Source organism: Lactuca virosa, chromosome 2 (assembly GCF_052849685.1).
Source record: "Lactuca virosa cultivar CGN04683 chromosome 2, Lactuca_virosa_CGN04683_v6, whole genome shotgun sequence".
NCBI classification, from domain to species: domain Eukaryota; kingdom Viridiplantae; phylum Streptophyta; class Magnoliopsida; order Asterales; family Asteraceae; genus Lactuca; species Lactuca virosa.
The window spans coordinates 238,957,124-238,973,584 of NC_136427.1; the positions used below are offsets into that span (position 1 = coordinate 238,957,124).

At 37.1% G+C, this 16,461-nt stretch overlaps 1 protein-coding gene across 1 annotated transcript; it reads left to right on the forward strand.

The window, feature by feature from the left end:
* The first annotated feature begins 12,170 nt into the window (after positions 1–12,170).
* Positions 12,171–15,729, forward strand: LOC145160575 (protein SIEVE ELEMENT OCCLUSION B-like). The gene is made up of 7 exons (XM_079079840.1): positions 12,171–12,828; positions 13,062–13,178; positions 13,265–13,713; positions 13,789–13,904; positions 14,025–14,167; positions 14,240–14,731; positions 14,832–15,729. The coding sequence occupies exons 1-7, from the start codon at positions 12,235–12,237 to the stop codon at positions 15,471–15,473; spliced, it is 2,553 nt and encodes an 850-aa protein (XP_078935966.1). The 5' UTR covers positions 12,171–12,234; the 3' UTR covers positions 15,474–15,729.
* The last annotated feature ends 732 nt before the right edge of the window (positions 15,730–16,461 follow it).

Here is a 16,461-nt window from a genome sequence, read left to right on the forward strand (position 1 = left end):
GTTTTGAAAACCCTAGCCTCCTCCCTTGTAAATTTCGAAATATGCTAGAGGATAACTAGGGTTTCTTGTTTTTTTGGATAATTGTTACTTAATTAGATTAATTGGATAATTATCCTCACCCTATTTTTCGAAATTAGAGGGATAAAGATTAGGATTAAATTAATTGATTAATTTAATTAGATAATCCTTACAAGATTTAATAATTTGATTAATAGTTAATTAATAGATAAATATTAAATCTAGTGAATTGGTTTATTTAAATTTGAATTTAACAGCTTAAATTTCGAAATTTATATAAACCCTTGAAGTTTTAAAAAGTTTTAAAACACACCTTATATATATATTATAATTAAAGGTTTAATATTATATGTATAAGAATATGGTCAGCCAAATCGCTAGTATGCCTCATTCACGAAGCTAATCTATAAGGGGGGTATAAGGAAACTGCCTATAAAATGGTAGTTGAATGGGTGTCCACTCTCACCCACCGCTTCCTTGATTAGTGGAGGGTCGTTAGCAGAACGGATTTGATAGGACAACTACTTCTCATTAAAAGTATAATGATATTAAAGAAAGTACTAGAACATTATTTTCAAAATCCCAACTCTAGTTACTTTAGGAAAAATGTGAAAAGTATGCTAATCCATGAAATTGCACATTATGCTTTATTGGTCGTTAGTGGAGCGTGTGTGGTTAACCAGCACACTAAAAGGCACTAATAAAGAGTAGCAATGGGTATCTCATAATTGTCATTTTGATGGAGCGTGTGTGGTTTACCAGCACATCAATAGTTAATGATAAAGACAATGAGGTTACCAAGCACATTTGCATGGTTATTCACATCTTGTTTGTGATCCTCGACATCCCAGTCACAAATAGAAGAGCATAATCTGAGAATAAAACATGTCATTGAATAGTTTCAATGTATCTCAAAAGAATTAGGAATTTCACTTCGTTTGTTTCGTCTAATGGTGGAATTGGTGAATCGTCATTCACCTACCTTTATGAAATTTGCACTTGGATCTCGGCATCCCATTTCTAAGTTGTGAATCTTCATAGTTGGATCCTAACCTTGATACTATATCTTTGGGTTATTCTATTAAGGTATCTTGAAATCTAACTAAAACTTTCTTTCTTTTCAGATGTCTACTCCTGGAAACACTTCTGCTTCGTCCTCCTCCAACCAAAACTTCTCTTTGCTCAATATATGCTCCAAAGTCGTTATGGATGGCTCAAACTATAACGATTGGATGCGCAACATCAAGATGGCTCTTCGCTTCGAGAACAAAGAATATGTTCTTGAAAAGGAGCTCAAAGAGCTTGATGAGAATGAAGCTACTCCTGAAGATCTTGCTGCCTACAAGAAACATTACGATGATGCTACCAAAGTGGCATGCATCATGGTGGCAACTATGTCCCCAGAACTGCAGAGGTACTATGAGGACTACTGGCCTTTCGAGATGAACAAGGACCTTATGGAAAAGTACCATAAGCGAGCTCGTCAAGAAAAGTTCGAAGTAGTCAAGTCACTCATGGCTTGCAAGATGAAAGATGGGGAGTCAGTTGTGTCACATGTGCAAAGAATGCAACGCTACATAGAGCGTTTGGTCAAGCTCAATATTCACTTTGATGAGGAATTGGCCATTGACATGGTCTTGAACTCACTTCCTGAATGTTATGGTCAGTTTATTCTAACTTACCATTTGAACAATACTGAGCAGACCTTGGCCCAATTGCACAACTTGTTGCAGACAGCTGAGGCAGGGATGAAAGGTAAAAGTATACCCTCCACACCTGCTAGTGCCCCTGTTTTGGCTATTGGACAGGGAAAGGGGAAAAAGAGGAAAGGTCCTCCCAAGCAAAACTGGAAGAGCAAGGCTCAAGCTGGGTCATCTAGTAATGGCCCAAAGGCTAAGCCCAATGGTTCCACTCCCCATGTTTCTGATCCAAAAGAGGCAGTTTGCTTTTACTGCAACCAAAAGGGGCATTGGAAGAGATCTTGCCCACAGTATCTGCAAGATATCAAGGATGGCAAAGTGAAGCCATCTTCGGCAGGTATTTACACTATTTCTGCTAATAACTCATTATCTTCTCGTTCATGGGTCCTTGATACAGGATGTGGTTTTCATATCTGTTCTGATTTGCAGGGTCTAAAGGAAAGTGAGGAGATAGAGCGAGGAAGGATAAACCTGATCATGGGAAACAGAAAGTCTTCACCAGTAACCAAGATCGGAGTTTATCAGCTTCTGCTTAGTAATGATGTTAGATTAGATTTAATAAATTGTTGCTATTCGTCTGAGATGACGAGAAACATTATTTCATTTCATGCATTGTTCAGACAAGGTTTTGCATATTCTTTTAATGATTTGAATGGTTCAATTTCTGTTTATAAGAATGGTGTTTTTATGTTTGAAGCTTTGCCTTGTAATGGTGTGTATGAAACAGTGACTTGTGTTGATAGCCTAGGAAATAGTGTACTTAATATTGACTTGTCTAATAGTGTAGACAAGGCATGCTTGTGGCATTGTCGTCTTGGACACATTAACAAGAAACGCATAGCCCAACTCCAAAAGGATGGAGTGTTGGAATCATTTGACCTAAAGTCAGATGATATGTGTGAGTCTTGTCTTTTGGGAAAGATGACAAAATCACCATTCACAGGGTCTTGTGAAAGAGGTGAAGGTCTGTTAGATCTCATACACACGGATGTGTGTGGACCCTTCAGATCAACTACAAGAGATGCTAATCGATTCTATGTGACCTTCACTGACGATTATAGCAGATATGGATATATCTACTTGATCAAGCATAAGTCAGAAACTTTTGAAAAGTTCAAAGAGTTTAAGCATGAAGTCGAAAATCAATTGGGCAGAAAGATAAAGATACTTAGATCCGATAGAGGCGGGGAGTATCTTAGTATCGAGTTTAACGACTATCTGAAAGAATGTGGGATAGTCTCACAATTGACTCCTCCTAGGACACCACAGTTAAATGGTGTAGCTGAGAGGCGCAATCGAACCTTGTTAGACATGGTTCGTTCTATGATGAGTCGGGCTTCGCTTCCTATTCACTTCTGGGGGTATGCCTTAGAGACAGCCGCCCACATCCTCAATCTTGTCCCTACAAAGAAGGTTGCCAAAACACCTCACGAAATGTGGACAGGGAAAGTTCCCTCGTTAGCACATATTAAAGTCTGGGGTTGTGAAGCTTTCGTAAGACGAGAGACTCACGACAAGCTAGCAGCTAGAAGTGAGAAATGTGTTTTCATTGGTTACCCAAAGCAGTCTTTTGGATATTTGTTCTACAGGCCTAGTGAGAACGTGGTCTTTGTAGCACGAAGAGGAGTCTTTCTTGAAAGAGAGCTCATATTCAAAGAGGACAGTGGGAGCACTATTGACCTTGAAGAAATTCAAGAGTCAGCCAATGAGGGAACCTTAGATGACACTAGCACTCAACCAGAGGAAACAGTTCCTGTTGAACCAATTGATAACTCATTACCTCTTAGAAGATCCACTAGGGTGAGTGTGCCACCTGAGTTGTATGGTTTTCATATTACTTCAGATGGTGACACATTCATAAGTGACAGAACACTGGTAAACTTAGATGAACCAGTCACTTATAAGGAAGCAATGGCAGGCCCAGAGGCTTCCAAGTGGAAAGAGGCAATGGACAGCGAGATTAAGTCCATGTATGACAACCAAGTTTGGAATTTGGTTGATAGTGCACCAGGTCGCAAGACAGTTGGGTGCAAATGGATCTTCAAGAAGAAGACAGACATGGATGGAAATGTGCACACATTCAAGGCTCGACTGGTTGCAAAAGGTTTCACTCAAACCCCAGGGGTTGACTATGATGAGACCTTCTCACCAGTAGCTAAGATTAAATCTATTAGGATATTGCTCGCCATAGCTGCCTTTCATGATTATGAAATCTGGCAAATGGATGTCAAAACTGCTTTCCTTAATGGGAAGTTGGCTGAAGATGTTTACATGAGTCAGCCAGAGGGTTTTGTTGATGCAAAGTTCCCCAATAGAGTGTGCAAGCTTGAGAAATCCATTTATGGATTGAAACAAGCATCTCGCAGTTGGAATCTTTGCTTCCATGAGAAAGTCAAAGAGTTTGGTTTCTCTAGAAGTGAAGATGAGTTTTGTGTGTATATCAAGGCTAGTGGGAGTATAGTAACTTTTCTGGTGTTATATGTCGATGACATATTACTCATTGGTAACGACGTTCCAACCTTGAAAGAGGTTAAGTCTTGGCTTGGAAAGTGTTTTGCAATGAAAGACCTTGGAGAAGCTACCTATATTCTTGGGATTAGAATATTGAGAGATAGAAAGAAGAGACTAATTGGACTTAGTCAGAGCACATACTTGGATAAGGTACTAAAGAGGTTTAGTATGGAAAATTCCAAGAAGGGAGAGCTACCTATCCAGAGCAATACCAAATTGAGTAAGACTCAATGCCCGAGTACAGATGTTGAAATAGATGACATGAGTCGTGTACCTTATGCTTCCGCTGTCGGATCGATCATGTACGCTATGACATGTACTCGCCCTGATGTGGCATTTGCTTTGAGCATGGTCAGTCGCTATCAGGGAAACCCAGGTAGAGCTCATTGGATAGCAGTTAAGAATATACTCAAGTATTTGCGAAGGACAAAGGACTGGGTCCTTGTGCTTGGTGGCAGTGATACCTTGAGAGTAGATGGTTACAGTGATGCCAGCTTTCAGACGGATAGAGATAACTTCCGTTCTCAGTCGGGCTGGGTGTTTTTACTGAATGGAGGAGCAGTTACTTGGAAGAGTTCCAAGCAAAATACGGTGGCTGATTCTACTTGTGAATCAGAGTACATAGCAGCAAGTGAAGCGTCGAAAGAAGCAGCTTGGTTGAGGAACTTCATCGGGGATCTCGGAGTTGTTCCAACCATCCAGGAGCCTATGGAACTGTTCTGCGATAATGAAGGAGCGGTTGCCTTGACAAAGGAACCGAGAGATCATGGTAAGACCAGACATATCGACAGAAAGTACCATTTCATCAGACATAGAGTAGAAGAAGGCCATCTTATAGTAAAGAGGGTGTCATCTGAAGATAACCCAGCAGATCCTCTCACAAAGGGTCTGAGTAGGGCTAAGCATATTCAGCATGCTCGGAGCATAGGACTGAAAGATGATATTAGTTTTAGTAGTTAGATTAGTTTTTGAAACTTGTAACAAAGTAAATGTAATTGACTTTTGGTGATTAAATAATAAAGTATTATTTATAAGTTTGGCTACTAGCACTCAAAAGTCACGTAAAGGTTCGAACTTTAGGCCCATGCATCACACTATCATCTCTATATGCCAAAATAACCCTTAATATAATAACCTAGGCCCCAAAACTCATAAAGGATTGCATAAAGCTGAAGAATAGGGACTCTCTGGACCTCTCAAGGTCCAGATCTGATAATATTGTCACCAGGGGACATCACACACACTAGATCTCTTACCAAAGTGAAGAGATGAAACCCTAGATTCATGAAATCTATTACTCAAATGAAGATAGACATGAATCCTTACCTCCCACAGCAGCTCTGAACGAAATGATGGAAGATTTGAGTCCCACAAGTCAGCCTAGCTCTAAATCCTTCCTTACCTTTGCTAAAACACACCAAAGAATGATGAATTAGCCCTCCTCTTGCACTACAAGCTTTTTCTCTGCTCTCTAGGGTTTCTCAGGGGAAGGTGGCCGCAATTGAGGCTATAAATGCCTTTAAATAGGTCCCAAACCCGGGAAATTAGGGTTTCTCTGCCTAGCACCTACTCGGCGAGTCCCTCCTCTAACTCGTCGAGTCCATTCATTAAATCCACGCGACAATCTCGACTCGACTCGGCGAGTCGGTCCCTCAACTCGTCGAAAATCCGGATGTTACAATTCTCCCCCACTTAACATACACAATAATGTCCCTGAAAATCTGGATGTTACATGCATTCTCAAAATTTGGTTATGATTACGGCATCCCTTTTCATAATCAAAATTTTGAGAACATGGCAATTAGAAATATTATAGCAGAGGACTAGTCTAGTATCACGTCTTTATGTGAGACATTATGAATCGTGTCCCATACGCTTCAGGTATAGGATCGATTGCATATGCTATAATATTTGACCGTTCTAAAATTTTCCAAATGCCTAGAGCATTAAGAGGGAAAAGGGACTAGAACCGGATTTGACTAAAATTATTAAACAACTGTCAAAGGACGATCTAAGATTTCTTGAGGATTTGTCGCTTATGAGTAGTTGGAAGTATAGTATTGGATGGACCATATCGACATTATTATGAATAGATAAGATTCTATTTAGAATGAGTTGTCATATGGCAAATATGGAATGTTTCCATAAATGGGAGTTGGATATTAAGAATCTATGTCGAGATTAGGAACTTTTATGTAAGAAGGATGTTCAAAGGAATGTACTTTGAATGTGAGACTTCACGTCTATGGAATTGTCTTGAAACAATCTCCGATAGAGAACTTTGTAATTTCATTGGCTGAGTCTTGGTGACTTTTGTGCAGTGACATTACGAAAGGATCGTTGTATAAAATGTTAGAATCTAACATATTCTAATAGTGGCAAGAATTTTATATTCTTACACTAACAATGAGTTTTGGGGATTGTGAAATGAGTTTCATTGGAAATGTTTTCCAATTGATCTATTTCACAAAGAAAGGATGATATGTAAACATAGTGTGCATGCTTGGTGCATGGGACAACTGTTGTTATAATTCAAGTGTCAAGTTGATTATCTGAAACAGTATACAATGAATAATAAGTAATCAATATGGTGACTAAATAAAAGGTGTTTTATTTATACTCAAAAGTTTTGGGGTCATATAGGATTAAGTATTATTATTGTGTTTCACTTTGCATGTTTTGACTTCCAGAATAACTAGGTTATTCAAACATCCACAGTCGCTCATACATTGGGAGTAGGTATGAAGCAAGACTGTCATGATTCCGTCTGTAGATTGTCTAAAGTGTTTAGACATAGCAAAAGTTTGTTGCAGAGTTCATGAGTGCTTTAATAAGATTAGAGTATTGGATTAAACCCACGCTCACTTGAATCACTTCATGGATTTTATCACGAGTGATTGTGAGACGATAATATCTTATATTCTTGAAACAAAGAGATATGAGTTACAGTTTGCAAATCGGTTGCACATTGATAATACGTAAACGCACCAGTAACTTGGTGTTATAAAACGTATTGTTGTGTGTGATTTGATGAGTAAATAGAGCAAGCATATGAGTCGATGTTTATCCGTTCCTTTTACCCAAAGTTGGATATAATCGATATCTGTGGGCCCCTCGATGATTTAGTGATGACACAATAAAGTGCTTGGCCAAGCCGGGACTGATTTGATTTGTTTAATTAGTCAGTCGTCATAAATCGGAAATCGGGAAACAGAACATAGATAAAGAGAATGATTAAAATCAATGTCTCGTGTCTATACGATATCTAGAATGGAGGAATATATGATCCCTTATCTAAGGACACGTCACTGACTAGGTCAGAGTTCGACAACGACTTTTGGTAGCTAAAATTTGCTAGTCAATTTTTGAAGTTATACTTGCAATTATAGTTATTAGACTTATCCAAGTGGGAGACTGTTGGATTAGGTGTCTAAGCCCATAACTATAATTGTTATGTACTTGAATTGATAGTATCAATGTCATTTTGGATTGCCTTCAAAGCTGGCAATCGAATAGGATAATTGTTGGAGAGAGAAGAATGATTTATTAATTTATTGCTTGGTTAATAAATTAATAATCAAGATAAATGATTTATTAATGTATTATGGATATAATATATTAATTAGAAATCATATTGTTTAATTAATATTTAATCAGAAATTAATTTTGGGATTAAAGGAATTAATTAAAACTGCAGGGACTAAATGTGACAATGTTCAAAAATTGTGCATTGAGCATTCTAGAACCTCCCTTAGAGGTGGGGAACGAAATCTAGAGTGTCCTAGGGTTTCCTTGGGCTCTAAGGGTGCCTTGGAAGCCTTAGGGAGGAAGTTAAGGGATTAGGGTTATCTAAGATACACCTGCCTTATCCTAAACCTTCCTTATCCTAAACCTTCCTTATCACCTATATAAACCCCTATAGGGTTGGATTTCGTCCAAGGCACTCCAAGAAAGGCTAAGGGCCTAAATTCTACTCTACTCTCTCTCCATAGTAATCCTTGGTTGCTAGGTTTGTTTGTGAGCCATTAGAGGCGCGACACTTGTGGCGCTTGCTATCAAAGTTCAAGATCTTCAAGGATTTGATTGTTATTACAATTTAACAATCAAGGTATGTATCCTAACCCTAATTATATGTTAATTTTGAAAATTACATGTGCCTCCTAGGGTTTCTAGTTTTTGTGTTCAATCCTTGTATGTCTAATAGTGAAAACATAGATCCTCACCTTAGGGTTGCATGCACACATATGATTGTTTGTTATGTACAAAACCCATCAGGTATTTTGGGGGTAACTCACTAAGCCTTCGATCTTACATTTATCGATTATTGTTTCAGGTACATCGGATGACCGCGGGAAGGCGAAGGCGTGACCGTACACTTCCTCGATTTATGATTATGATTTCTGGGAACTTTGATGTTTAAACTATTTTGAAAACACATTGTAATAATTGAATGATTTTTTTAAAAGTTTTAAATTGACTTGATTTTTATGGGTGTTACAGGGCCGCAAAAAGGGTTTGGAGGTTAATAAAGGATCAACCCTAGGGACTTAAGGAGATTAAATAAGGTGCAAAACCCTAAAATTTAGGGTTTCTCACCCAGCCGCCAAATCGTCGATTTTGACTCACCAACTCGTCGAGTTGGTCCAAAAAGATACACGGCCCAAAAGCCTTTCAACACGTCGAGTTGAGGCCATCTACTCGCTGAGTTCCAATGGAAACTTGCATTTTAAAGAATAAATCTCATACCTGGAATCGGGATGTTACACTTGACTTCTAAATTATCATTCTTAGATTATCTCAAATCCAATTTTGTGATACCCCAGGCTATAGGGTTGAAATCACAGATTTTAGACAATGATTTCAATCACGATTCCAGAATTATCAAAGTTTATATTGATATTCTTAGACCAAAAATCTTACAAGACTTAATTTGAAAAAAAAATTGATGAATCCAACACTAAACTCAATATATAGGTGTCCTAGCCAAAGGTTGAAGATGTTCAAACAAAATGTTTAGATTTAGGACATTTTTTTAGAAAAATATGTTATTAATTTATTATGATGACACTGTATTTAAATGATCTAAATGATATGCACTAGATATTCTTTTTGGTATAGACAAATGTGCAAAAATGGTCCTTATGTTATGTTGAAAATTGCAACTTTGCTCCAAAAAGTTTTGGACTACCATCATTGGTCCAAAATATTTTTTTTTGTTGCGATTTGGTCCAATTTTTTTTTTTTGAAAATATCTAAAATGATAGATTTTCCCTTTCTTTTTCCATTTTTCTTATTTATTTTAACATATTTCTATTTAAAAAAGGACAAAAAGAAAACACCCCGCCTACTCAACCCTTATCTTTAACACCTATACCCTCTTCCCCTTTATCTCTGTCACCTTAAATATCGGACGATCGTTGGAGACGTAGAATGATCTGGCGGATACGATTTGCAAACACCATCAGAGATCTACAAACACCCCGAAGCAGCTACCTTTATTACCTTACCCTATTTACTCATCACCACCATCGGAGTTCTGCAAACACAATGAGTTTGCAGAGGCGGCATTGACACGACGCCTCTGACGACGACATATAGATTTAAGTTACAATGTTGACTTCGTCTCGCTCCTTCTCCGACGATGGCGTTGAGCTACGAGATACGGAAACCCCCGATGAACAAAATATCTGCAAATCTAAAAATGTGAAGTCGTGAGCTAGTTTCTTATGCGAAGGCGGTGACGAAATGGGTGACACCAGCAAAGTAAGGCGCCTGATAAGGCTAGGGTTCCGTCGTTTTCATTGAGTTACAATCACCAGAAATGCTACGGTTTTCGAGTTACAACGCCAATTGTCAGTTGCCATCGTTGGTATGTGTTATTCGTCGAATCCGGATCTCTGTCGTCACACCTCCACAATTACCAGACTCCTGTTTACAAACCCTTCACCATAGTCAAACTCTAGCACCACCCTTCTTTGTCTTGCCAGATCCAGCGAGAAGGTGTTGCTCCTTACAACAGACGACAACGAGATGGTGGTGCTCAGACTCTGGCAGGCAGTGATGGTCAGCAGCAGTTGAGAGGAGTCAATGCGGTCAATTTGTTAAAGAGTGAGGGGGTTGGGTGGGTTAGTAGGAGGGGGTAGATATATTTTTTTTGTTTTTTTTACTTAGAAAAATTGAAAAATAAACAAAAATAATAAATTATCAAGGACATAATCGTCATTTTAAGTTTTTTGAAAAAAGAATTGGACGAAACTGACCACAAGAATTACTTTTTGGATTAATGGTGCTAGTCCAAATTTTTTTTTATAACAAAGTGTCAATTTTGGACAAACTATAAGTATCATTTTTGCAATGTTGTCCTTTGTATAATATATTAGTTCATAGTTAATAGTATATCTTTTACAAAATAATAATAACTAATTTCATAGGTATAAACTTACCAAGAACTTTATACTATCTGCAACTGCTTTCTTTCCTAGGACCATATTAGATCAACGCATTAAACAATGAACAACAAAGCCAATAAGAAAAATAATATATTTGTCCTTTTGTAGTTCCTTTAGGGTCATAGCATCAAAACAATAATTATTAAAACAGCACGCATAAAATCTAGGAAAAGAAGCAATCTTTTCCTTTTCTCTTTGCTTGCTTTATTTACCATTTGTCTATTTACGAATAAATATATTCCAATACAAAAAGACTTGCCATGGTATGTTACACACAATTCTGAATAAAAATAGTTACAATTAGAAGCAAAATATTTAATGAAAATCGTAATCACAGTTGAGTTGTGCGGTCTGAGTGTTTATGGACCTGATCACAAAATTCAAATTGATCTTGATTTTCAACACATGAATAAGAATAAATTAACTCATTAAATTAAATTCAAATCAAATTTGAACCAACCAAATTACAATTTGATTTTCTAGAATTAAGATATTTTTAAAAATATATAACTTGAATATTAATCTCTAGAAAAAGATAAAAATAAATTGTTTAGTTGTTAATTAAATTTTATATATAAAAAATTATTACAAAAAATATTTTGAATTTAGTACTATACATACAAAAGAACTACATATTAAAGTTTTTTATTCAATTAAATTTTCTAATCTATTTAAAAACGATTTAGTAAACTAAAAAATATTATATATATATATATATATATATATATATATATATATATATATATATATATATATTAAAATTAAAAAGTAGAAGTAAATAAACAAGAAATTGTTATCATTTCTATTTTATAAACCAAAACAATTTTTAAATCCAAAATAATAATTCACTTTTGCTTAAAGCAATCCAAAAGTTAAAAATACGAACCACATAATTCAATCCAAATGTTCAATCGGATAATTTAATTTTTCTCAAATCGGTAAACAACCCTAAAAACAACCAAACAAGGGGTTTCCGCTTTTGAACATCAATTTTAATCTTGAAATTGAAAACGTTGACTCTGTAGTCTGTCTGTGTATATATAGATCTCGATGTAATTGTAAAGCTTCTTCTGAAATTAATAAAAAAATCTCTCTAATTCGTTTACAGACGCAACACTGATAACGTGAACTACATGAATTCTTATGTGCGTTATTTTCTTCACATCTTACAATTGTATGTGTAGTTTGAAACCCAAGAAACATAGTGACGTACCTCATATGGAATTACATATTAAACTAGTGTAAATAAAAAATTAAAAAAAAAAACACATTTTTTTTCTAAAATAGTACACATGCAAGAAACACGCCCGTTTGAAACTTGCTGTTTATAGATTCTTGGACTCCAAATGTGTAAAAGTGTAAAGAAACAAATCTTGAGCTTAACATTAAGTTTTTATTTTTTGACTCCAACAGAAGCAAGGAAGTTGATTCAGATATATAGCTGGACTACCACTTTATTCCATTTCTGACATGTATTTAAACACAATCAAGGTTTCCCTCAAAACCAGACTACCTATCCTTCACCCCAATAGCCTCCCACCCTTTCTTCCATCAAAATGGACCAATCACTGTCCACTTACACCAACAAATTACCATCATCTAACCCCGACAAACGGCTCTTAACAACCACCAACCCCTTAACAACCACCAATCCATTAACAGGAACCCCTTCATCAATGAACCCAATGCAGCAGCAACAGCCACATCAGCAGCAACACCAACAGCAACAACTCATGGGTCCTATGAGTAACCCAGTGGCTCAACAGCTGCTGGGTCTCTCAAGCAACCCGTTGCAGCAGCAGTTAATGGGTCCCAAAAACAACCCGATGATGAACTCAATGGCAAATCCGATGATGATCAACTCAATGGCAAATCCAATGATGAACTCAATGGTGAACCCAATGGGGAACACAATGCATACTACCCCGTTGCACCACCAAATGGTGACACCTGTACACAATCCACTGATGCAGCAACAAAACAGAGATGAAAGGAACTCCATTTTTAGTGCTTCGGATGACAATGTGATCATGAAGCAAGTGCTTGATACTCATCTCCCTGATGGCACTGATGTTGATGTCAAACCACTTCTCAACATCGTGGAAGATATACTTCGACATGCCACCATTAATGTCGATTCCACTTCATCGGTATTAACATTTCTTTTATCATTAACTCCACTTTTTTGAACAGTATATCTTAGTTTTCTAACTATACATAACAAAAAACATATTTGAACGTTTCATTTTATTCCTTCAAACTAACTAAACATTACAATGGAATGTAACAATCCATTCCATTATGTTATTCATTCCATTCTTTATGATTCTATTCCATCATACCAAACAAACCTTAACGATCCATTGTTCTTGAACTTGCTTAGGCTGAGCATACAGATCTGGGAAAGCTGGAGGGTAAACTGGACAACAAACCCCACCAAATGAACGCTGTTGTGATGCTTAACTCATTGTCACATATAATCGACAAACTTGCTTGCGAGGTATATTAAATACTATTCTCATCTTAAAAAACCAAAATGTAATTAAAAAAAATAACTAAAAAGATCCGTTTTTGTAAATATTTCAGATGTCCTTCAGGTGCTTAAGTGGCGGTGATGGACACACAACTGCCCTCGCCCTATTTCACACAGTAGGAAACTTCCACTGGGATGCAAAACTAGTGTTGACACTTTCAGCTTTTGCTCTCAACTACGGAGAATTCTGGCTTCTAGCTCAAATCTATTCATCAAACCAACTTGCAAGATCCATGGCTATTCTAAGACAAGTTCCAATGATCATGGAGAATTCAGCCCCTTTGAAACCTCGCTTTGACATCCTAAATAAACTCATTCGCTCTGTCCTTGAGTTAACTCAATGCATCATGCAGTTTAAAGAGCTTCCATCTATGTATGTTACTACTGATGTGCCAGCCATGGCTAGAGCTTTGAACACTCTACCCACTGCTGTTTACTGGAATGTTAGAGGGATTATCGCTTGTGCTGCACAGATTACAAGCCTCACTAGCATGGGACACGAGTAAATAATACTTTCATCCTCTATAAAATCTTGGAATCAGATTGTGTGTTGACTAACGAGGTTTGTTGACTTCAGGTACGGGATATCATCCTCGGAATTGCAGTCATGGGAACTCTCCACCTTAATCCTTAAGATTAATCATTTACACGAATTTCTCAAGAAACAACTCGAAGATTGCCACCGTGTTGTAGGTATGTTGTTGAAGCTCAATGGTTTAAGCTGTTACCCTTGAACAAAGCTCTATTTTTTTAATTTCTTTATAAAACATATTTAAACCCACTTATTTCTATGTTCATGTACGAATAATGCAGGCGACAGGAGGGAGATGGATTTCAGGAACTCATTCAATCAGCTATTTGAAACAATCCATATCGACAACATGAAAATCCTCAAGATCTTAATTAGTCCAAGAGATGACAATCTGCCACTTTTCGATGGCGCGACTAAGAAAAGGGTTAGAACAATGATTTATATTTACATATATTCAATTATATTTAAACGCAAATTCTAATTTATATAATTACAGGTCAGCCTAGAAGTTCTTAGGAAAAGGAATGTGTTGTTGCTGATATCAGGGCTAGACATGTCTAGCGACGAGTTATCCATTCTTGAGCAAATTTACAGTGAGTCACGAATTCAAGGAACAAGACTGGATGCTTTGTATGAGGTCGTATGGATGCCTATTGTGGACCCCTCGATAGAGTACACTGAAGCAATGAACAAACAGTTTGAAGAGATGAAGAACAGGATGCCATGGTTCTCAGTGTACCATCCTTCCATCATTGATAGGGCAGTCAAAAGGTCAATTGGTGACAGGTGGCACTTTAGGAGCAAGCCTATACTCGTAGTGTTGGACCCACAGGGAAGGGAGTTGAGCCCCAATGCGATTCACATGATGTGGATTTGGGGAAGCAATGCATTCCCTTTCACAAGTGCTAGAGAGGAAGCCTTGTGGAGGGAAGAAACTTGGAGGCTTGAGTTGCTAGTCAGTGGCATGGACCCCACCATTCTTAATTGGGTGAGTCTATATTGCTAGTATCTGCTTATACTGCTTGTTGTTGTATTCTTATAATACATACTATATATTGACTATTGAGTGGTTGTATTCTATGTTTTAGATAAGGGATGACAAATACATCTTTTTGTATGGTGGGGATGATATTGAGTGGATTCGTAAATTCACAACCAATGCAAGGGCCATGGCAACAGCTGCACGCATCCCATTAGAAATGGCGTATGTTGGAAAAAGCAAAAAAAGGGAAAATGTTCGTAGGGCGATTGCCACCATCAATGTGGAAAAACTTAGTTACTGCTGGCAAGATACCACTCTGATTTGGTTCTTCTGGACAAGAATTGAGAGCATGTTGTTCTCCAAGATTCAACTTAAGAGGGCTGATGATCAAGACCCTATAATGCTACAGATCAAGAAACTACTGAGCTATGATAAGGATGGATCATGGGCTTTGCTGTGTAGAGGATCACAGATTCTAACTAATGGACATGGATCCACCATGTTGCAGACCCCTACTGACTTTGATCTATGGAAGGAACATGTCCCTACAAGGGGTTTTGATTTGTCATTTACAGACTACCATGACAAGCTTCATGTTGCAGCGAATAACTGCTGTCGATTTGAGTTTCCTATTGCAGCAGGTAGAATCCCTGAAGGCATGCGTTGCCCTGAATGTCATCGATTGATGGAGAAATACATTGCTTTCCTCTGTTGCCATGACCAGACTGGCCTTCTTGAACCCTATTGAAGAACTGCTATTCGTATCAACTAAACTGGCACACTCTACTCTGATGCCAGTAAGTATTACTAAGTGAATAAACAACGGTTTGTGAATGTTGTTGTTTTTGTCTTCTACTACGATAAGATTGTAATGTGTGATCGTTTTTACCTGAGTGTATCCTGGTGGATCTAAACTGCTTTAGGGGTTAGAACCACTATGTAATAAAATGCTTATGAATCTTATTATATGGTCATTGTTATATGTATTTGATATTTTGACACTATACTATTATGTTGCAAAATGCAAACCAGTTCTTCCTAAATTGTAACGGGTAGATCTGATAATCAGGCAGGCCGCTATGGTATGATGGAGGAAAAATATCGAAAGGAAAATAGGTAACTAGAAATACCAATTTTTAATGAATCTACTAAGCTGTGTAATTTCAATCTCATGCTTGTGTAAAATGTTACGTTATCTATTTGACTACACACAATAGATCATCAACAACCAGAGGCATTTACAAACAGGATCAACTAAACCATTGACCTTTAATTTGTTCGTTAACAAGCCACAAAAATAAGTAGCAATTGTAACAAATCTTAAGGAACGATTGGATATCTTTAACACGACTACAATGCAGGCTGAAATCATCGTCAAAGATGGGTATTTTAATTCTTGAAATAAATAAAGAGCACATACAACTGATTTATGAAACTTTTGTATAATTTAGGAATCTGATCACAAAGGGATAACGGGATTTGGAAATCTTAATTTCGACGAATAGAAATACAAAGGAGAAGATACCTAATGAACGGATTCTCGATTAACTATTTTGTTGCTTTTCTCCGGCAAACAGTTTACGTAAACAAAATTATGAACCCTTGATTTGAAACATATTAGCAAGGGAATGGAGTTTAGAACATGTAAGCCCCATTTCTCGTTAATATATTATAGTTGTATTTTACTATTTTATAAATCTAGAATGAAAATATTTTAAAATTTAAAGAGAGCAACT